The sequence below is a fragment of the Oncorhynchus nerka genome, linkage group LG7 (genome assembly GCF_034236695.1).
Source record: "Oncorhynchus nerka isolate Pitt River linkage group LG7, Oner_Uvic_2.0, whole genome shotgun sequence".
In the NCBI taxonomy this organism is placed as follows: Eukaryota; Metazoa; Chordata; class Actinopteri; order Salmoniformes; family Salmonidae; genus Oncorhynchus; species Oncorhynchus nerka.
The window spans coordinates 43742164-43766625 of record NC_088402.1 but is presented as its reverse complement, the minus strand read 5'-3'; the positions used below and the strand labels follow the sequence as shown (position 1 = coordinate 43766625).

Here is a 24462-nt window from a genome sequence, read left to right as displayed (position 1 = left end):
ACACATCATTTGAATATATCGGAATATTTGGGAGGGGAATCTGGTGATTTGAGAGGAATATGCATTAAAGCAAGGGCGTCCTCATGTTGTTGATATACTGTACACACCTGTTCCTAGGAGTTGTACTGGAAGAGGGAATTGTGAACAGAATCCCACTGCTCTAGTGCATTAGGGGCTACGCTTGAGCTGGTTTCTGTTTTTCCCTTGAACTGGAAGGAAAACTCCACCCAAAAACCATCCATTGGTATTTGTTTCATTAGTCAATTGTTGACAAGTCCCAAAATGTTTTGCTTGTCAGCAATCAAGTTTTCAAATGATGTAAATTTCAAAATACAGAAATCGTCCCCATATGATGCTGCGTTTTGCATCATGATTGCTGACAGTCCCAATTTTTTGTTTATGTCAACAATGGACTAATGAAACAAATGCCAAATTTAGTTTTCCTTTAATTGATCAATTGTTATTGATTGTCCCGAGAGCCTGCACAACTGATAACCAAGCTCTAAATCAGTTAGTCTCAGATAAATATATTTAAAAAACACCCCCGAAGACCTGAGTTGTGCACCGTGTACTTTTGACATGGGTTAAACGCTGTTTTAATTTGAATTCATCTTTCTTGCCTCTCTGCGTCCCCCCAGTGGCTCTCTATGCCATCAGCGCGGTCTACTTTGCCGGGGTGATGGTGCGCCTGATGCTGACCTTGACGCCGGTGGTGTGCATGCTGTCGGCCATCGCCTTCTCCAGTGTGTTCGAGCATTACCTGGGGGATGACATGAAGAGGGAGAACCCTCCCGTAGAGGACAGCAGTGACGAGGATGACAAAAGGAGCTCAGGGAACCTCTATGACAAGGTCAGGAGGAGTCACAGTCCAGGGCCCGTATTCATTAATAGGCTTGGGCGATACCCCGGTATGGTGTAAACTGTATATTTTGAAATACCAACGATTATGCTTTTCAATACTGTAAAAAAAAAAACAGGGGGGGTGGACTTTTTTGGGGGGGTTGCGGGCACTCTTTCCTCACGGAGGTGCGTGCTATGCCGATAAGAAATTGAAGATGTGTCAAATAAATTATATCCAGTGCCAGCTATGCATATTATGTGCTTGCAGAAATTTTATCAAAACTGAACTTGCAGTGAAAATGTCCTTTCCTCCATGCCAACTTTAGACCATGCGTACGCACATCTTCTAGTGACTGAAGTACCCTAAAACTTCCAATTAATAGCCCAGGCATTTATTTGCTTAAATCACTGAACATAATAGGCACTTATTAGAGACGGGCTTCTATTCAATCCAGGCTTCTATTTCCTTAATGCACATTGTTTTTGCTGATGTGCATAGTTAATTGTTTAATTCCAGCATTCACTTTCAGTATTTTAATCAATTTCCTGCACTGTGTTTACACACATTTGCCATAGTATGCCTCTACAAAATATATATATATTCCTCGGACTGCATTTTCAGAAGTTCTTACTTTTGCCACTAGAGGGCGATTTCTGGGCCTGTATCAAGGGGCCAGGGTGCACAAAATATCCATTGAATTATTCAAATTGTTGATGAGGCTGATATTATTTTTTATCAATCACAGATGAAGATATTAACATTTTATATTCATCCTATGTCTGCCATCTTTTTGGATGATGTGATGGCTCCCCATGCGCATGCGATATTGGTCCATATTAACCGGATATAGTCGTACATGAATCAGTGTCTGCGAACGTGAGTAGGTTACCGCGAACAACGGTTGGACATCTTAGACGCAGTTTCTAATTCTTATTGTACCTCAGTGGCCTGTACTCCTGAAGTTGACTGTTTTTGTGATTCCCATTTAGTTAGCAGTTTCGACTGGTGATAAAAACTGATTTCCATAATTGTTTTGAGTCATTACTGAATGATTTATTGTAACAAATCAAACATTTAACCTCGTAAGTAATTCATGTTAACATCGTAAACAACTCATTTACACCCAGCGTTTATTTGAAACATATGTTTATTTGTTGCACTTTATGCTGTAGCCCAGCTATTAAAGGGGACAGGAAGCTATTTGAGACTCTGCAATTTCATTGAAGTTTTAGGGTATTGCAAGTGGGCAGAGCAAATGGAGGGTTGTGATGACACTTATTCATAAAAACATAAGAAGCAGCCATTTGCCTTTGGTGAGACACCTTTTTGAATCTAAAATAATTAGGCATAGGAATCTACAGGTAAACCTCCCGAGTGGCACAGTGTTGGAGGTTCTGGGTTCGGGTCCAGGCTCTGTCGCAGCCGGCCGCGACCAGGAGACCCATGGGGCGGAGCACAATTTGGCTCAGCGTTAGGGGAGGGTTTGGCCGGCAGGGATGTCCTTGTCCCATCGCGCACTAGCGACTCCTGTGGCTGGCCGGGCGCAGTACATGCTGAGACCGTCGCCAGGTTACAGCGTTTCCTCCGACACGTTGGTGCGGAGTGGATTCCGGGTTAAGTGGGCATTATGTAAAGAAGCAGTGCGGCTTGATTGGGTTGTGTTTCGGGGGATGCACGGTTCTCGACCTTCGCCTCTCCCGAGAATGTGAAATGTCAGAATAATAGTAGAGAGAATCTTTTATTTATTTCATCACATCACAGTAGGCCTCCTTGCTCACATGTGCTTTTTCAGTTCTGCCCACAAATTTTCTATAGGATTGAGGTCAGGGCTTTGTGATGGCCACAGCAATACATTGACTTTGTTGTCCTTAAGCCATTTTGTCACAACTTTGGAAGTATTCTTGGGGTCATTGTCCATTTGGAAGACCCATTTGCGACCAAGAAAAAACGATGCATAACATCGTTCAATTCAAAAGTTCTGCTGACGGGTCCAGAACTATTTTCACATTAAGCGAATGGAGGGTCATTTCCGGGCTGAGTTTTAGTGCTCGTTCACGTTTTACAGCCGATCTGATCTATAGTGTAACGGAAACATGCGTATGTATGTCAAGTTTATAAACCTCCATATTTGACGTATTCTTTTCATAAACGGAGCACGCAGATATGTAGTGTGAAATGTACGCAATGGTTATAAATGAGGAATTGGGTAAAAGTCAGTAAATTCGTTAAATCAAATCTGGTTATTGGTCGTATACACAGTTTAGCTGATGTTATAAGAATGCAGTGTAATGCTTGTGTTACTGGCTCTAAACAATTCAGTCAAATGTCAATCAAGTCACATCAAGAAAATGTGGGAACAAAGTGATTGCGCAGAAGTGTTTCTAAATCTCCCCCCTCCCCTTTTTTAATTCAGTTTTCTCAAAGGAGGGAAAACATGCACGACTAGTTTGATGTAAACCATATGCCGTGGCTGTCTGTCTCCAGATCTCAAACCAATTGAACACTTATGGGAGATTCTGGAGCGGCGCCTGAGTGTTTTCCACCACCAACAAAAAAACAACAAATTATGGATTTCTCTTGGGAGACTGGTGTCTCATCCCTCCACTAAAGTTCCAGACACTTGTAGAATCTATTTGAAGCTGTTCTGGCTCCTGGTGGCCCAACGCCCTATTAACACACATTATGTTGGTGTCTCCTTTATTTTGGCAGTTACCTGTGCTTAGCCAATATACATATTCCTGTAAGGAGGTACAAAATCATGTCCAATTTCACTCTGTTTGTATTGCAACTCTGATAAGTCTGTTTTTAGTGGGCCAGTGTGTTGATGTGGTGTGCGTTTGTCTCCCTCTGCAGGCAGGAAAGGTGCGTAAGCACGTGTCTGAGCAGGAGAAGGCAGAGGAGGGCCTGGGCCCCAACATCAAGAGTATCGTGACCATGCTGATGTTGATGCTGCTCATGATGTTCGCCGTCCACTGCACATGGGTCACCAGCAACGCCTACTCCAGTCCTAGTGTGGTGCTGGCCTCCTACAACAACGATGGGTAAGGACAAACAATGTAATAATTACATGCCAGACACTGAGCCCCAATGGGAATCGAACCCGCAACCTTTGGCGTTGCGAGCGCCGTTGCTCTACCGATTTTGTTTTGAGCCACATGTTCAAACTACCATGCAGTTATGTAGACTAAGGCACACATTACACTCCACGTGTACAAGCGTAGCTCCACATATTTCTGACAGCAGCGTACATTCACACGCACACACTTTCTCACTCGCATATACCCACAGAAATGCACAGTCGTATTTCATCAGGTAAAAGCTGTGATGTTGATGAGCTCGGAGTGTTGTTGTGTAACTCTGCATTGTTTTATTGCATCTTGTCCCATAACTCTTAACAGTGGTCTTCAATAATTGACCAAGTGTAATGTACGATGCTTTCAATGTGAAGATGACGTGTGCGCTTGCAAGACTTTGTGTGCTGTTTATTTTCCAATTAGAGATTTAGACATTGAAGTGACACGTAAGTAGGAGAAAGTCTAACTCTCTAACTCTTAAGTCCTTATACATATATTTATTTGGGTACCAATGTTCCCTCGAAGCTGCGCGTGGGTGCAAAGTATCCCCGAGACTGCCACACAGCTCCCCAGGACCTCTGCGCAGAGTGCAGAAATATCAGCCCACAGAGAGATTGAACTTCACTCCACATCCTGGAGTTTTCCCTGTTAGTTAACACTATCAACGTTTCCCTTTTACTGTGGAAATTATGATCAACACAATATTAGCCACTTTCAAAGCAACTTACTGAAACAAAACGAACTATACAAGTTATTTTTGTTGTTGTAGGCAATATGCATAGGATTAGGATTCTATTGGCATGACTCAGCCCGTACTCTACGCGTCATGAATTTGGATTACTGGGCTAAACGCTCGAACAAAAAGGAGGTATTTGGACATAAATGATGGACTTTATCGAACAAAACAAACATTTATTGTGGAACTGGGATTCCTGGGAGTGCATTCTGATGAAGATCATCAAAGGTAAGTGAAAATTTATAATGTTATTTCTGACTTCTGTTGACTCCACAACATGGAGGATATCTGTATGTCTTGATTTGTCATCTGAGCGCTGTACTCAGATTATTGCATGCTGTGCTTTTTCGAAATCTGACACAGCAGTTGCAATAAGGAGAAGTGTATCTATAATTCCATGCATAATAGTTGTATCTTTTATCAATGTTTATTATGAGTATTTCTGTAAATTGATGTGGCTCTCTGCAAAATCACCGGATGTTTTGGAACGCGCCAATGTAAACTCAGATTTTTGTAAATAAATATGAACTTTATCGAACAAAACATACATGTTGTCCTATGAGTGTCATCTGATGATCATCAAAGGTTAGTGATTCATTTTCTCCATTTCTGCCTTTTGTGACTCCTCTCTTTGGCTGGAAAAAAATGGCTGTTTTTCTGTGACTATGTGCAGACCTGTCAATCATTTGGTGTGCTTTTGTCGTAAAGCCTTTTTGAAATCAGACACTGTGGTGGGATTAACACCAAGTTTATCTTTAAAATACTTGTATGTTTGAGGAATTTTAATTATGAGATTTCTGTTTTGAATTTGGCGCCCTGTACTTAAACTGGCTGTTGTCATATCGATCCCGTTAGCGGGATTCAAGCCATAAGAAGTTTTAATGCCGAGCCCTAGTGGTGTTTTTTCCCAAAAGTCTCATGGAATGTAGGCCTACATTGGACACCACACATTGGCTGCTACTGTAGACTGAATGACAGATGTTCAAATGTTATGGGATTTGTTTTTGATGGTAGGCCACTCTGGTAGGTCTACGTTATGATCAGATAGCCAGAGTGGCCTACTTGGCAACTGTTAAAACTGTAATTTAAAGCGGGTACAGCCTCAGTGTTCACAGTAAACACACGCTGGAAGTTGCACAGACTTTTCACAATGTTCACGTTCTCTCAGCAGACCTGAAATTTGCTCAGTGCTGAAAATATTAAAGGGAACATTGGTGGATACAATTTGCGTCATCCCTGTCTCATAGATCACATAAGTTACCAAACCGATGTTTGCCTGGCTGTCCTTCCCGTTTACTGTCCTTTCCGTATCTCGTCAACTCTGTCACTCCCCACAGGACGAGGAACATCCTGGATGACTTCAGGGAGGCCTACTATTGGCTGAGGCAGAACACAGACGAGCACGCGAGGGTTATGTCTTGGTGGGACTATGGCTACCAGATAGCAGGCATGGCTAATCGAACCACCCTAGTGGACAACAACACATGGAATAACAGTCATATAGCACTGGTGAGTCACACATCAAAAGGGGGCATTGGGGAGGTTTGAAGATTTGAGGGTTTTCGAGTCAACGCAGACCTCATGCTCCAAAGTAGATCAGCTTCTTGGCTCTCACCTTTCTCAATACATTCACTTGTAGGAGCTGCAGTAATGTGTGGGATTATTTTTGCTCTTATGACTTGATTGATTTTCCCAGAGCCAGCAACGACTTTGAAAAGCAAGTACTTACTTTTTTAGTCTTATATCGCCCTCTCATTTTCCCACCATCTCTATATACCTGCATCTCTTCTTTCCTCTGCTCTCTCCCTTTCTCCTCTGTACAAACTCCCGTTCTTCCCTCTCTCTTCTGTAGGTGGGCAAAGCCATGTCGTCCAATGAGAGTGCCGCGTACGAGATCATGAGGAGTCTGGACGTGGACTACGTGCTGATCATCTTCGGGGGCGTGATTGGTTACTCGGGTGACGACATCAACAAGTTCCTGTGGATGGTCAGGATAGCGGAGGGAGAGCATCCCAAGGACATTCGGGTGAGTGCCTGGTTGAGACTGCAACACGATACAGAAGGGCCCTTCATTCACTCCTATTTATGATCCTTTTTGTTATGCTGAGAAACCTGGGTAAACACTTCAATCTATCAGTCTGGGACAAACCCAAGGACATTGCTGTTCCTAGCAATGTTTATTTTAGACAATGACACTTGGTCGTTGGATAAAGTGTCCGATATCCAATGCAGATTTGTAAATGTATTTATTTCCCCATGCGAGTTTGAATGTCAAAGAGATTAACTGAACTATTGAGGGTGGTAAGACTGCGTCATATCGTAGACGGCAATTTGGCAAAGTGTTTCAGTTTTTATTCCCCTGTTAAGTGCAGTCTCTATTTGATGAGATCAATAAGTATCCTCGAAGAAATGTGGGATTTGGTCTGAATCCCCAAGTGTCTCACGCTCACTGCCTTCTTCCCTCCTTGTGCCCTTCAGGAGAGTGACTACTTCACCCCTCAGGGAGAGTTCCGCGTGGACAAGGCCGGCTCGCCTGTCCTGCTCAACTGCCTTATGTACAAGATGTCCTACTACCGCTTCGGCGAGATGCAGGTGAGCGGTGGGGAAATACTTGAAGCTAAAGTAGGCTACAGTAAGCACTAACGGACGAGAGAGGGGCTTAAGGACGCGCTGACAGAAGCGTGGGAGGGAAAGCGCTCAGATGCACAGGCTTTGGCAGGTACAGGCGAGATATGAGCGAGAAGAGCTGCCAGGTACTTAAAGGGAGCTGCGTGTTGCCTGGCCAGCAGCTCAGTGAAGAGGAGGAAGGATCAGTGGGCTGCTTCAGTAGTGTCCAGAGACAGCCAGGCAAGCAGAGTTCTGTCTCATGGCTTAACCCATGGAGGAGATGGAGAGACTGGTTTAGAGCAGGATAAAGGCAAGGGAAGAGATTGGTTTTGAGGAAGTGACTAGGACAAGATTGGAAAGACAGAATTAGATATCAGGTGGAGGGAGGGATAGGTGATGTACAGATTTAAAAGAGCAGGGAAAGAGCCTGATAATGAAGTAAGATGAAAAACAGCACTTGTTTGAAGGTAGAATCAACCTTTACACAAGCACCATACTCACTTTTGTGCAGTCAGTAGCTGACCTCGTCAACACCCTCAACCCCACCTACTGCTGTCCTTATCTCTCAGCTGGACTTCCGGACACCGCCTGGGTTCGACCGCACCCGCAACGCCGAGATCGGCAACAAGGACATCAAGTTCAAGCACCTTGAGGAGGCGTTCACCTCGGAGCACTGGCTGGTGCGGATCTACAAGGTGAAGAAGCTGGAGAACAGGGAGCCGCTGGAGCACAAGCTCCGCAGCATCGTGCCCAGGCAGAAGTACACCTCCAAAAAGGTACAAGGCTTCCATGTCTCTTCATTGTGCTAATGAATGTAAGACATCTGATACTGGCGGAGTGAGTTTACATATTGTTCTCAAATTTTAGCCACCGAAAGGAAATGTTCATAAAATGTGAGCCGACTCACTTTTATTTCATACTGTTAAATGTGTGTTCCAATTCAGATGAGTAGATATGTAGGAACAAGTTGCAAATTGAAAATTGATTTGTAAATCAAGTTTGTTTTATTGCACAGACTGCTAAGAGGAAGCGAGGACACATCAGGAATAAGCTGGTCCTGAAGAAAGGCAAGAAACTAAACAAGAAACAATGAAGACGGACACGACACAAAAATACAAAAAAATTAACTAGCTAAGAAAACTACCAATGAAAAAGAATGCCCGTTGTATGGAATGCGAGCACTTAGCCTCGAGGGCTAGTCCTCTGAGCGCAGCACCCCCTGTGGTGGGGAGGGTGAAGTGTCATGTCTGGCTAGCCCCAGAACCTTTGTCCGTTTTATCCAGAGGATCTTTTGTCATGCTCTTTTCTTCTTCTTTGTACTTGAATGTGTGGCAAGGCACTGAGCTGCTGAAACCGGGGTGAGCGTACATTTTGTGGTACATTTAACTGTTATTCTAGAGAGGGGGACAAAACAAAGAAAGGAAACTGAGGAGGCTGGGAGCAATTGCACCAAAGAGCCCTTGATTTAGCTCCTTGGCACATGTAAACATGTTTCTTTTGTGAGGGTGAGGAAGCATTGGAATTGAGGACATGTTCCTGACACGCGTACGGAGGAATTCCACTGTCTAGGCCCAGCTGATTTACTTCTGATGGTTACTTTTAATCATTACTTTGTTTTGGCCCTAGGAAATAAAAGGCCTAATATGTAAATATGTTATGTAAAGAAAATGTCTGATAGGGTTGTAATATATTGGATTCTTGTGGTGATTTTTTTAAATATGCAGATTTCTTCTCTTTACTTTGTTGTGATGTTTTTTTATGGCAGCAGCTAGAACAGTGAATGCAATAATTCTCGTTAGGAGGGACTTGAGATTTTGTTTAAAATGAATGTGAATTTAAGAACCCCCCTGAAATTGCTTAGATTGTATATTTTGCTGCTAGGTTTAAAAATGTAAGCAATTCTATATTAAAAAAAAGTTGTGATTTAATAGAGAGGCCTCCACCCTGCGAGCCTATTGCCTCGTTGCTGGTCTCTTCGTCACCACGTTAGTATGTCCATCTGTCTTCTCAGTCATTTCTGCCTGTCCACATACACATGTTTATGCTGTTGAGTTTATGTAGCCAAGAGTAGGGTAATGCAGGGAAGTGCTGAAGATGGCTGCCAGTGAGTGGACAAAGCAGTGGTGCCCTCTAACACTACTGGGCCTGTTGTTAAAAACCTGTGTTGAACACTGAAGGATCGTATGTTGGGGGGGTGGGTGTGTGACTCATCAGATGGTCTACACATAAACTTTCTAGGAATACAGAGTTTTTATTTAATTGACATCTTCAATCACTCAACAGTTTACCTCTTTTGTTTGATACTTATTTTGTGTTTCCTTTAAACACAGAAGTGATGTCATTTCACCTTTTTGGATATTAAAAATGGCGCTGTTCGTGTCTCTTGAGCTTCTCTGAGAAAGACCGCATTGTCACTGCTTTCACTTAATGGCACTCCATACGTCATATCGACCTTGCTCAAACACACACTCGAGAAACCTATGTTAAACTGCTTATATCAGAGATTTTCAATGTGTGTGTGAGGAGACGAAGGGATTGGATTGAGCCTTAATGTGATATAGAAAGTGTACAGGTTGTTCGCTCTCTTGTTACCTTGTTTATTATGTCTGGTTTTATTGGGGATGGTGGACTAGTTCCTTCTCTTCTGGGTTCTCAACGCCTTCTCTTCCTCGCTCTGCCACACCACTACATTGATTTTTATTTTTAAATCTAACAACCCTGGTCCCCCTCACCTTCCAAGTTAACATGTTTAAATGTAGAGTAAATAAAAGATTCAACTTTGTAAGAAGAATTGGTCCTCAAATTATTCACTATCCCGATAGTAACACAATCATTGTAAGGTGTTTGCCTGAAGTATCTTAGTTTTTTGGGGGGGGCCCCGACCTGCTATAACAGCCTCCAGGATTTTTTTCCCTCACTAGATGTTGTAGCATTGCTGCGGGGACTTAAGCCACGAGCATTAGTCAGGCACTGATATTAGGTGTGGCTCGCAGTCAGCGTTCCAATTCATCCTAAAGGTGTTCAATGGGATTGAGGTCGGGGATGCTTTTACTAAAGTTGATCAGAGGCTTCAGGCAATTCCAGGAAACTCATGTATTCAGTGAGACGGGAATTACAAGGCCACTTTTTAAAGCACAATACAATGGAAATGCATTCTAAAGCACAATACAATGGAAATGCATTCTAAAGCACATAAAACACCTTTTTTACATGGAATTCTCTCATCTACAACAGTCAAAGGCCTGGGTATACAGTGCCCTCCACTAATATTGGCACCCTTTGGTAAATATGATCAAATACCTTTGTTTATCCTCTTGGTCTTTCATTCAACCCAAAAAATATAACCTTTTAATTAAAGTCAACCAATTGAAAGGATTTTTTACATTTTAATTATCATAAAACAAATTTCTCATGCGTGCCACAATTTTTCATTTAATAATTTGTGCAACCTCACCGCTCTGAGTCTTCTATAATGTGTAATGAGGTTGGTGAACACATGGCAAGATATGAGACCATCCCTCCATGCAGAATCTCTCCAGGTCCTTCAGATTCCAAGGTACACGCTTGTGGACTCCTCTTCAGCTCATCCCACAGGTTTTCTACGGCGTTTAGGTCAGCGGACTGGGACGACCATGGAAAAACCTTGATTCTGTGGTCAGTGAACCATTTTTGTGTTGATTTTGAGGTGTGCTTTGAATCATTGTCCTGCTGGAAGCTCCCACCAAGGCCCAGTTTAAGCTTCCTATAACAGGCAGTCATTCATCATCATCATGTATCCTAACATGTTGTCCAGGGTCTTTGGAAGTAAAACAGCCCCACAACATCCAATCCACCAACATACTTCACAGTGGGGATGAGGTACTTTTCTGCATGGCCATCTTTCTGCCTAAGCTCTATGGTCTCATCTGACCATAGAACCCGGTCCCATTGAAAGTTCCAGTAACGTTCCGCAGGTACTTGAGTTTGACAGCAAAGTTTTTTTTTATGGCAACCATCCCAAGCAGCTTGTGGTTATGTAGGTGGCGTCTGATCGTAGCCTTTTGTCACACATTTACTGTATTCTCGTGTCATTCCCATAGTGATGGATGGCTATGGGAACTTGGCCTGTGTCACATTTTATACCCCACTGAAACAGAAAGTCATGGCTTATCACTCGTGTTCCTAATCACTCAGGTGAACTTAAAGTGAAATACAAATATGCTTCAGTTGGATTTTACTCAAGGATTTCTATGGGTGCCAATAATTGTGGCACATGTGTTGTAGAAAAATTGTGAAATAAAATAAATATTTCTCTACCATTTTACTTCAATTAAAAGGTTAGATTTTGTGAATATTTTGAATGAAAGACCAAGCGGATAAACAGCAGACATATTTACCGAGGGTATATATTAGTGGAGGGCGCTGTAAACTGAGGGTTCAGAGAATGTAAATGTACCACACGATGGCAGCACTAGCTTTCAAATTACAGCTGTTCTGTATTTTCATTTACTGACTCGTTACTTGGGAGCGTTTAACGTTTTATGACAACAGAGGCTTATTGTGATTGCCAGGGCACATTTTTTAGAACAAGACAATCCCTACCCTATTCAACCTACACTACATGGCCAAAAGTATGTGTACAGGTGCTCATTGAACATCTCAATCCAAAATCATGGGCATTAATATGGACTCCCCTCCTCCCTTTGCTGCTATAAGAGCCTCCAGGATTTTTTTTCCCTCACTAGATGTTGTAGTATTGCTGCGGGGACTTAAGCCACGAGCATTAGTCAGGCACATTAGGTGTGGCTCGCAGTCAGCGTTCCAATTCATCCTAAAGGTGTTCAATGGGATTGAGGTCGGGGCTCTGTGCAGGCTACAAGTTCTTCCACACTGATCACGACAAAACCATTTCTGTATGGACCTCGCTTTGTGCACGGAGGCATTGTCATGGTGAATGAAACAGGAAAGTTGGAAGCACAGAATCATTTAGAATGTCAATGTATTCTGTAGCGTTAAGATTTCCCTTCGCTGGAAGAACTAGCTCGAACCAAGAATAACACCCCCACCAAACTTTACAGTTGACACTATGCATTTCGGCGGGTATTTTCCTAGCAAACCCAGATTCGTCTGTCGCACTGCCAGATAGAGAAACGTGATTCATCACTCCAGAGTCCAATGGTGGCGAGCTTTACACCACTCCAGCCGATGCTTGGCATTGCGCATGGTGATCTTAGGCTTGTGTGCGACTGCTAGGCCATGGAAACCATGAAGCTCCCGACGAACAGTTCTTGTGCTGACATTGCATCCAGAGGCAGTGTGGAACTCTAGTGTGTGTTGCTACCAAGGACAGAGCTTGTGTGGCCTACCACTTTGCGGCTGAGCCGTTGTTGCTCCTAGACGTTTCCACTTCACAGGGGCAGCTCTAGCAGGGCAGAAATTTGAACTGACTTGTTGGAAAGGTGGCATCCTACGACGGTACCACGTTAAGTCACTGAGTACAGGCCATTCTACTACTGCCTATGCTTGTCTATAGAGATTGCGTGGCTGTGTGCTCAATTTTATACCAGTCAGCAACGGGTTTGGCTGAAAAAGCCAAATCCACATAATTTTGTCATAAAATGGTGTTGCATAGGTTTTTTTTTTTACCCAAGTGAAGTTTGGTTCAAGCTCTTGGATACATTACATTGAAATGTTTATTAATGTACACACATATCTATTTGTGAGCAGATCCTTCCAAATAAGCCACAGTCACTATCCTGTTTTGGAAACGCCAGTTCCATCAGACAGTGATCATGTATATTGACTGTATCAATACCTGCGCTTGTCTTGAGTTCGGTGTGCTGGGGACTCTAATCAAAATCATGCATCTGATTATTTCCAGTAGTTCTGGTCACGATCCCTAGTAATTCAAGAACACAATTGAGGCCCGATTCCGACCCAAGTTAATTAAGCGCTTGTAAATGGAACGTAATTCCTTTTTTTATGCACTTTGTATTCTGACCTTGAACTTAAGTATTAGACTAGCTTTCTATTCACCTGCTATTCATTTGGGGTGGAGATCGAAAAAGCGGAGGTACACTATCAGTCAAAAGGGTTTTTCTTTATTTTTACTATTTTCTAGAATAGTGATTTCAAATCTATGAAATAACACTGATTACATGTGTTAAACAAATCAAAATATATTTTAGATTCTTCAAGTAGCCACCCTTCGCCAAGAGTGTGCCATGCTGTCATCAAGGCATTCTCTCAACCAGCTTCATGAGGTAGTCACCTGGAATGCATTTCAGTTTGGAAGTCAGTCTTGTGGCAAGAACAGCTCAAATAAGCATTGCGAAATGACAGTCCATTACATGGTCAGTCAATACAAAAAATGTCAAGAACTTTGAACATTTCTTCAAGCGCAGTCGCAAAAACCATCAAGCGCTATGATGAAACTGTCTCTCATGAGGACCGCCACAGGAATGGAAGAACCAGAGTTCTCTGCTGCAGAGGATAAGTTCATTAAAGTTACCAGCCTCAGAAATTACAGCCCAAATAAATGCTTCAGAGTTCAAGTAACAGATGCATCTCAACATCAACTGTTCAGAGGAGACTGTGTCAATCAGGCCTTCATGGTTGAATTGCTACAAAGGAAACCACTACTAAAGGTTACCAATAAGATGAGACTTGCTTGGGCCAAGAAACACGAGCAATGGACATTAGACCAGTGGAAATTTGTCCTTTGGTCTGGAGTCCAAATTGGAGATTTTTGGTTCCAACATCCTTGTCTTTATGAGACACGTGGGTGAACAGATCTCCATGCTCCATACAGTTGGAAATACACATTCGGAGGAGGTGGTGTGGGGGTGCTTTGCTGGTGACGCTGACTTATTTAGAAATCTAGGCACGATTAACCAGCATGGCTACCATAGCATTCTGCAGCAACACGCCATCCCATTTGGTTTGTACTTAGTGGGACTATCATTTGTTTTTCAACAGGACAATGACCCAACACACCTTCAGGCTGGGTAAGGGCTATTTTACCAAGATGGAGTGCTACATCAGATGACCTGGCCTCCACAATCCCCCGACATCAACCAAATTGAGAAGGTTTGGGATGAGTTGGACCACAGAGTGAAGGAAAAGCAGCCAACAAGTGTTCAGCATTTGTGGGAACTCCTTCAAGATGGTTGGAAAAGCATTCCAGGTGAAGCTGGTTGAGAGTGTGCAAAGTTGTCATCAAGGCAAAGGGTGGCTATTTGTTGAATTTTAGATAATGTATTTCGATTTTTTTAACACATTTTTTGGTTACTACATGATTCCATATGTGCTATTTCATAGTTTGTCTTCTATTATTCTACAATGTAGAAAATTCCAAATAAAATAAAAGAACTTGAATGAGTAGGTGTTCTAAAACTTTTGACCGGTAGTGTGTCTACAGACAAACCGTATTCTGATCTTAACTTAATTCTACCACCTTTAAGCGTGAGGAAACCAAGAATAAGGTCTATCGAACCTACCGGTTCCAAGTAGAAAAAGCATCTACTTAATTTTTTTCCCTGATTAGAAATTACACCATTCTCCATGCACTGTAATTTACAATTTGATAAGATATATTAATAAACTGAGTAATCCATTTGGACAAGGGAATTGTAAATATAAATGACACTTGTTTTAGATATAGCGAGTGATCTCAAAGTATTGGGACGTTGACAGTTTGTTTGTTTTGGCGCTCCTAATCCAGCATTTTGGATTTTTGAATTATATAATGACTGAGGTTAAAGTGCAGACCGTCAACTTAAATTTGAGGGTATTCTCATACATTTTGGGTGAAACTTTTACAGATGACAGCACTTTTTGCACATGGTCCCCCAATTTTAGGGGACCAAAAGTATTCGCATCCCTTGACTTTTTCCACGTTTTATTACAGCCTGCATTAAAAATGTATTCTAGAGATTTTGTCATTGGCTTATACACAATACCCCAATAATGTCAAGTAGAGTTGTTTTTCAAGTCATTAAGTATTCAACTCCTTTGTTATGGAAAGCCTAAATAAATTCTGGGGTAAGCATGTCACTGTTAGTGTTAAACATGAGTTCTGAATGACTACCTCGTCTCTATAAGATCCCTCAGTTGTGGTGAAGCCTGTACATAATAAAAATGATAAGGCACGAAACTAATTCTGTAAAAATGTAGCAATGCGTTATGTTTGAAGCAAGACCAATACAATGCATAGTGGTGGCTGCATCATGTTATGGGTATGCTTGTAATGGTTGAGGACTGGAGAGTGGAGTGCTAAGCACAACCTCCCTGACCCAGTCTGTAAAACCTCCATGTTTCAAGCAGACCACCATAGTCCCTGTGCCCAGGAATGCCAAGGTAACCTGTCTAAATGACTATTGCCCCGAAGCACTCGCATCTGTAGCCATGAAATGCTTTCGAAGGCTGACTCACATCAACACCATCATCCCAGACACCCACCCAGATGACGCACTCCACACTGCCATTTCCCACCTGGACAAAAGGAACACCTATGTGAGAATGCTGTTCATTGACGTTCAACACCCTTGTGCCCTTCAAGCTCATCACTAAACTAAGGACCATGGGATTAAACTCTCTCTCTGTAACTGGATCCTGGACTAGGCAACATGCAGCAAGTCTGGAACCAACAGGACACTGAATAGCTTATAGCCCCAAGCTATATGACTGCTAAATAGTTTATCATCTATCCCATTACCTAGTCACTTTATTCCTACCTATATTTACAAATCTACCCCTGCACATGGACTCAGTACTAGTAACCCGTCCTGTGCAACCTGGTCCTGGACTTTCTGACGGGCCGCCGCCAGGTGGTGAAGGTAGGAAACATCTCCACCCCACTGATCCTCAACACTGGGGCCCCACAAGGGTGTGTTCTCAGCCCTCTCCTGTACTCCCTGTTTACCCCGTGGCTGTGTGGCCATGCATGCCTCCAACTCAATTGTCAAGTTTGCAGACACTATATTGGTAGGCTTGACTACCAACAACGACGAGATGGCCAACGGGGAGGAGGTGAGGGCCCTCAGAATGTGGTGTCAGGAAAATAACCTCTCACTCAACGTCAACAAAACATAGGAAGATGAATGTGGACTTCAGGCAATAGCAGAGGGAGCACCCCCCTATCCACATCGACAGGATAGTAGTGGAGAAGGTGGAACGTTTAAGTTCCTCGGCGTACACATCACAGACAAACTGAAATGGTCCACCCACACAGACAGCGTGGTGAAGGCACAACAGCGCCTCTTCAACCTCGTCACCTACAACACTCACAAACTTTTACAGATGTACAATCGAGAGCTGTATCACTGCCTGGTATGGCAACTGCTCCGCCCACAACCATAAGGCTCTCCAGAGGGTAGAGAGGTCTGCACAATGCATCACCGGGGGCAAACTACCTGCCCCCAGGACACCTACACCACCTGATGTCACAGGAAGGCCATAAAGATCATCAAGGACAACAAACACCCGAGCCACTGTCTGTCTGTTCACCCCACTATCATCCAGAAGGTGAGGTCAGTACAGGTGCATCAAAGCTGGGAGCGAGACTGAAAAACAGCTTCTATCTCAAGGCCATCAGACTGTTAAACAGCCATCACTAACATTGAGTGGCTGCTGCCAATATACAGACTCAAATCTCTGGCCAATTTAATACATTTAATAAAGGTATCACTAGTCACTTTAAATAACGCCACTTTAATAATGTCTACATATCCTACATTACTCATCTCATATGTATATACTGTATTCTACACCATCTTGCCTATGCCGCACGGCCATCGCTCACCATATATTTATATGTACATATTCTTATCCTTTACATTTGTGTGTATAAATCAGTCATTGTGAATTTGTTAGATATTACTGCACTGTCGGAACTAGAAGCACAAGCATTTTGCTACACTCGCATTAACGTCTGCTAACCATGTGTATGTGACCAATACAATTGGATTCGATTCATTCCTTGTGTTATTTATTCCTTGGACTCTTATCATTTTCTCTCTGCATTGTTGGAAAGGGCCCGTAAGTAAACGTTTGACTGTTAGTCACGGCCATGTGGTTGTTGATGTGGATCATTAGTAACAGTAAAAAAAGACATGTAGGCTAATTCAATCGTTATGGAACGATCGTAACAGTTGGAACCCAACGAATGGCACAATACTTGGCTGTGTCATCACAGTATTGCCGGAACTGACCAGGATATAGCCTACTATTGTACACTTCTCTCTCTTACAATTCTATGTACACTAATCTTCCAACATTACCTTGTGTTAAAGAACTGAATGTGGCAATTTTCTGAATGACTCAAACCACAGTTCTTTCTTTCGTGCGTAAAGGCTCTCCAAACCTGTTTTTTATGATTTTTTAAACACTTTCCGAACCCTAAATAATCTACAAGAGTATTCTTAAATCGACCAATTGGTGCTGAAACAGACAAATATTCATATATTTAGATGGTTTTATTTCAATGATCCCTAACATTCTGTTCTCTCAATATATTCTATTGAGTCTTTCGACAAAATTCAAACTAAAAGGCACACCGTATTTAAAGGGATGGCTAATGTATTGAAAACCCTATTGAATGAAAACTCCACAAGAACATCTGTTGGCCAGGAAGTGGGATGGTAATTTCAGCAGTTTAATTTATTCAGTGCGTGCAAGGGAACCACACCTGCAAAGCCCGGTATGCACTTTCATAAGGTAAGTCGGAATACCAACTATTGAGAAGTGCGTAGGAAAGGCGTGCGTGAGAAATGCGCAATTTCTTAATGTTGGAATCGGGCCCTTCTCCAAATTACTCAGTAGCTGCAAGAAACTGGACTGCTACTTTTCATCCCTGCTGATTTTCTCATTTGGACTGCAAGGAGATCCTGACGTTAATAGAGATACCATGATAGTACTACAATGTAATGCTGCAAGACACACAGTCTATAGTCATGGATGGTTGAAATTACTTCACAACCAGAGAATATAGATCACTATCACTATAATCTAGATCACTATTCTAAGACTAAAATATGGAGCAAACTAAAAACAAAGAGGTTCCATTAGTTGTTTGGCTGAATAATAAATATAATAAAGGCAATCAGATACAGCGCATTTGGAAATATTCCGACCCCTTTTTCCACATTACATTTCCAGTCTCATTACAAAGGGTCAGAATACTTATGTAAATAAGGTATGTTTAAAAAAATGTTTTAATACAATTGCAAACATTTTTTTTTAAAACAATTTTTGCTTTGTCGTTATGGGGTGTTGTGTGTAGATCGATGAGGAAATTGTTTTATTGAATCAATTTTAGAATAAGGCTCTAACGTTTGTTCCATTACAGCCTTATTTTAAAATGGATCAACATAATAAATACAAAAATCCATCAATCTACACCCAACACCCCGTAACGACAAAGCAAAAACAGGTATTTTTGCAAATTGTGGAGAAAGTCAAGGGGTCTGAATACTTTCCGAATGCACTGTATAATAGTATTTAACTAAATATATACACAGTATATACTGTACGTCAGTTAGTACATTTTGTGAAAATGTAAACGTATAATAGCTATGCATGACCCAAAACATCCCCTCCACCACCACCACCACTGTACCTCATATCCTGTCAACAATATAATTCAGAAGGACATCTGGAGAGACGGTGCCCCTCTGTGAGAATGTGGTTGTGTCTTCCTGTGCACCTCATCCATATTCAATGCAGAGGCAGCCCACTGAGATATTAGCATGAGGAGTTTGTGTGCTGGGTACAGCCCCAGCTTAATTATGTGACATCAATGCCAACCTAAGGACACGTCCCTGGAAGGAGGAAAGACCCCATCGGGAGAAGGACAGTACGACACGCCGTTGGAACCTAAAGAAAAAAACGGCGACGGTGTGATATTACGACCGCAATAAGTGGGGAAGAGAGCGATGGGATATCTGTTTGCATGGAAGAGCTGAGGCAGACAGCTCCGTTCAGGAATGGTCGAAACTCCTTCCAAAGGTTGGGATGGGATAAGGATGGGTGGAATGGAAAAGTGGTAGGAAATCAGCTACTTCTAGTCATCAAGCATTTGTTAAAAACAGGACGGGAACTCATGTAACACAAACGCATCTCTGCCATGATCACGTGTTGTATTCCACCAACACTGCAATGGACTCCTGATCTGATGCCATCTGCATTCTTCTACCATTGCATTCTGATGCTGCATGACAAATAAAGGCGATTGGACCAAAATGGACCATGTATGTGTCAACACAACTGGTACAAAATACCGGTGGCAAATCATATCATACTGTGCATTTGCAAAAAATATTGCCTTGGGCAAAGTGAAAAATCGAAACGCTCTACCTTCGAACACTATAAAAATCTATATTTGTCCCGCCCCCACCCTCGTAGTTCAAGTGGAAACCACTTTGGCACCTTGATCCACATGAGTGTGTCCTTTGTCCATGTCATTAAGAGTCAGTATCTCAGGTCCCAATAGAGAGTGGCATCACTCCCTCAATACGCTGTTCCATCATTATCCTTCCCCTGGCCTAGTCCCTCATTTAGGGGGATAGAGGCACTCTGTTAGAGCAGTCTGGTTCTTGTGCCAGTGAGATTTCCACAGAGTATTGTGGTAGATCCAGCCTTCTCCCTAAAAGGCAAGAACAAAGACACAAAAACCAGATGAGCATCCGTGGTTAAATTGAGCCGGATTCACCTGGAGCCGGGCTCCTGCACCTTGGGACAAAGCACCCTTAGTGGAGGTACCAACAACCAGATGTATCCGGTTTTGGATGTGGGACCTCCGCTCAGGCGTTATCTTTCAGGTTAGGTCAAAGAGCCGAGCTCCAGCACTTCATGGGTCCAGAGAGACAAGCAGGGTAAAAAGTCAGATAAAAAGGTATGATCAACCAAGGTAAGGGATGCGACTGAACATATAGTTTTATATTTAACCCCGGCTCAACCTCCTCCTGGAACGGTACCTTTTTGCTGAAATATGTGGGTGTCCAGGGCGAGTTATCTGCAGCTCTCTGCCTCTCCTCCCTTCTCTGGCTCTCCTCTAGACGATGCTTGTGTTCCGTGGCCTCGTCCATGTTCCCCTCCTTCAGTGACTTGGTGACATGCTGCCATAACCGCCTACACAGACACATAAACAAAATGTATATAATTGGGTATCACGAGCCCAAGAGTGGACAGAGCATGACATTCCATTCCAAGACCTACAGATTCTGTAATTGACAGTGCCCCCTTTCAACCAATCACAGAACAAACTGCTCTTCCCCATCATCCTGTTACAACTCTGAAACGGCTGCTAGTTGTCAGCAGACCCTTTTTATGGCTTTTTAAGGTCATCAGAACCAAAGGACAACTAAACCCATTTCTTCACTGTATTAAAACTGTTGGACTCTTGACATGTTGATATAACCTGGAATATATATATACTGAACAAAAATATAAACACAACATGCAACTATTTCAAAGATTTTACTGAGTTACAGTTCATATAAGGAAATCAGTTAATTGAAATAAATTCGTTAGGCCCTAATCGATGGATTTCACATGACTGGGAATACAGATAGATATGCATCTGTTGGTTACAGATGCCTTCAAAGGAAGGGGTGTGGATCCCAAACATGCTCAATGTGTGAGATGTCTGGTGAATATGCAGGCCATGGAAGAACTGGGACATTTTCAGCTTCCAGGAATTGTGTACAAAAAGATCCTTGCTTACATGGGGCCATGCATTATCATGCTGAAACATGAGGTGATGGTGGCAGATTATTGGCACGACAATGGGCCTCAAGAACTTGCCATGGTATCTCTGTGCATTCAAATTGCAATCAATAAAATGCAATTATGTTCGTTGTCCATAGTTTATGCCCATACCATAATTCCACAGCCACCATGGGCCACTCTGTTCACTGCGTTGACAATCAGCAAACCGCTCACCCAACGTCTGCGTTTGTGAAGCCGGTTGGAAGTACCGTCAAATGGTAGAGAAATTAACATTCAATTCTCAGGCAACAGCTCTGGTGGACATTCCTGCAGTCTGCAGTCCAATTGCATGCTCCCTCAGAACTTGAGATCTGTGGCACTGCAGATTTTAGAGTAGTGCACCTGTGTAATGATCATGCTGTTTAATCAGCTTCTTGATATGCCACACCTGTCAGGAGGATGGATTATCTTGGCAAAGGAGAAATGTTCACTAACAGGGACGTAAACAAATTTGAGAACAACATTTGAGAGAAATGAGCTTTTTGTGCGTATGGAACATATCTGGGATCTTTTATTCCAGCTCATTAAACATGGGACCAACACTTTACATGTTACTTTTATATTTTTGTTCAGTGTACATTGTGATACTTTTCCTCATGTTATTAAAAGGTATAATGTGGATTTTATAACATAAAATGTCTGGACTTTAATCATGGTCAAATTTGGACTCCACAGACTACGTATTTCATCTTAGCGATTGTTTTTCTTTATCAAAACTCCTTTAAACATTCTGTGAACACTTATGAGTGTTCAGTAAATGTGTTTTGTTCCCCGGATCAACTGGGCGGTCCCAATGACATTGTCTGTCCGTTAGAGCCCGCCTTCTCAAAGAACCCCTTTAAATTAGAGGTCTTACTAAACAGAAATCAGATCAGGTGCCGAAGGGCGAGGACACATCATTGGAAAATATGATCCCATCTTCTTGGAAACCACACGCAGATCAAGGAAGCCTTATCCAACTCAGACAGAACAATCCCCTAACAGGAACTCTGCTGAAACCGAAAAATGGTTCACTCATTACGAACTACAGTCTTCAATGCACTCAAAAGGGGAACTGAATCAAAATGATATTGCACCCGAGTGCCTTAAAACACTATCCGTTTGGACTGAACAAACTGAGAGCTGGACTGAGAGAGACAGGGAGCCTATGCTTGAGCTCCGAAGAGGGCCTTCTTCGACTGAAAGCGCCAAACACCAGGACCCCTGACCGACCGTTTTTCCCTGTGTACCGCTCTATCACAACAGAAACTCAATTGAACCAGATGACAATCACATTCAAGTAAATACCTCATTACATTAACGCTGTGTCTGTGTAAAAGTGGTGGCAGTAACTGATTATTGTAAGACTGACAGCCTAGCCAAGCCCACTGGCGACCCCTGGTGGATGAACCTATAATTTCACAGTTGTGAGGTTCTCATTATTTCCCTCTCAGTTGATAAGACCATCTCGCCCTCAAAAGTCTGGTGAATGTATGTACTGTAGTATTTTCTGAGTTCAAGTGCGGAAGTTCATGTATACTGACCTGTGGAGATTCTCACCTTGATAACTGTGTTGTATTCCGTTAGCCTATAACCCTGTTAACTACCTCATTTTCCAGCTTTAGTCTAGTGAATAAAGACGACTTTCAGAACGAGAATATAGTAACTGACGTTTTAAGACTGTTGTTGATATAGGATTGGTAAACAGTTAAGGGTAACTACTGACAGAGTTAATTAAAAGGGACATCTATGTAAAAACCCTTTAACGGTGCTCCAAATGAAGTACTAAACATTCGATCAATTCATTATTCCAGTAATTAGTCAATAAATGATCTTGAATATCCACAGCCAGCAAAAAACACACATAGGTAACACGATGGCTACTATAACGGCTACTGTTCAGTATACACCATAGCAAAAACATTTTAAAACTTTCTGAAACGGAAAACACAAAATGTATATTTCTTATTGGACAAGTCCGGATAGTCCCTCCTCGTTTCAGTCCTGTTTACTTCTGTTTGGTGCCTAATGAACACGACCCTGGTCCACTAAGAAGGGACCGTAAATACAGCATTTTGGACCCAGGAGCATCTTACCTGGACTCATTCCGTCCCTGCTTTTCCACAGGCCGGAGCTTCTTCTTGATGATTGGCAGTTTGGTTGTGTCAATCACTTTGGTCTCCCCACTACTATAGGTGAACTCCAGGGTTCCGTTCCACTCCCCCTGGGCCTTGCACACAATAGTGTTGGTCGGATTGTGTTTGATCTCTGCAGTCACCCTGAGAGGAACATAGCAGCAAATGTTCAGAAGATTCATTTTGTGGCAGCCCATCGTTGCTCAACATTACTCTTATGATATATTGTGCTGCCATAGTAATATTGAGGTCCAGCAGTATTCGGACAGTGCCATGTTTGTTAATTTATTTAAATAAGAATAGAATGTTTGAAATGTACGTAACTTTCTCACTCATCATGATTCACAATTCACCCATGATTATCCGTAATCATGGTAGCATCCACATTCATGTAGAAGTGTCGAGAAACATATTATATTCTTATTTACAATAAGAGTGGCTCCAAAATTAGACAATGCATTATACACCATTCATTTCTCGTCTGCTCAAAATAATCTGAAACGCAACCCAAAACAAACTGCAAATGCATCCAACAAGTTTATAGTCAGAAGCTTGATGTGGTCATTTGCATGTTAGAAATATTGGACCAAATAACTTCACCTTTGACTACTTTAACACACATATAGGGTGAATTTGTCTAAATACTTTTAGTACCCTAAAATAGGGGGCCTATGTACAAAAAGTGTTGTCATTTATTAACGGTTTAACCCTAAAAGCACCAACAGGTGATTGGAAAAAAACTAAGGAGATGATTGTGGACTTCAGGAAACAGCAGGGAACACCCCCCTATCCACATCGATGGGACAGTAGTGGAGAGGGTAGTAAGTTTTAAGTTCCTCGGCATACACATCACAGACAAACTGAATTGGTCCACTCACACAGACAGTATCGTGAAGAAGGCGCAGCAGCGCCTCTTCAACCTCAGGAGGCTGAAGAAATTGGCTTGTCACCAAAAGCACTCACAAACTTCTACAGATGCACAATCGAGAGCATCCTGGCGGGCTGTATCACCGCCTGGTACGGCAACTGCTCCGCCCACAACCATAAGGCTCTCCAGAGGGTAGAGAGGTCTGCACAACGCATCACCGGGGGCAAACTACCTGCCCTCCAGGACACCTACACCACCCGATGTTACAGGAAGGCCATAAAGATCATCAAGGACAACAACCACCCGAGCCACTGCCTGTTCACCCCGCTATCATCCAGAAGGCGAGGTCAGTACAGGTGCATCAAAGCTTGGACCGAGAGACTGAAAAACAGCTTCTATCTCAAGGCCATCAGACTGTTAAACAGCCACCACTAACATTGAGTGGCTGCTGCCAACACACTGACACTGACTCAACT

General features: G+C 42.6%; 1 protein-coding gene and 1 pseudogene across 2 annotated transcripts in view; one reads left to right on the top strand and one right to left on the bottom strand.

Annotated features, from left to right (window-relative positions):
- LOC115131752 (dolichyl-diphosphooligosaccharide--protein glycosyltransferase subunit STT3B-like) overlaps nucleotides 1–9637 on the top strand; it is an 84532-nt pseudogene extending 74895 nt beyond the window's left edge.
- Nucleotides 9451–24462, bottom strand: part of LOC115131750 (oxysterol-binding protein-related protein 10-like) — a 103600-nt gene continuing 88588 nt past the window's right edge. For both annotated transcript variants that reach the window (XM_029663705.2, XM_029663706.2), the window contains exons 11-13: nucleotides 23080–23262; nucleotides 20212–20365; nucleotides 9451–19880 (exon numbers count right to left, since the gene is read on the bottom strand). In XM_029663705.2, coding sequence (XP_029519565.2) covers nucleotides 19788–19880; nucleotides 20212–20365; nucleotides 23080–23262 — 430 coding nt within the window. In that variant the 3' untranslated portion in view covers nucleotides 9451–19787. The remainder of the gene's footprint in view (nucleotides 19881–20211; nucleotides 20366–23079; nucleotides 23263–24462) is intronic.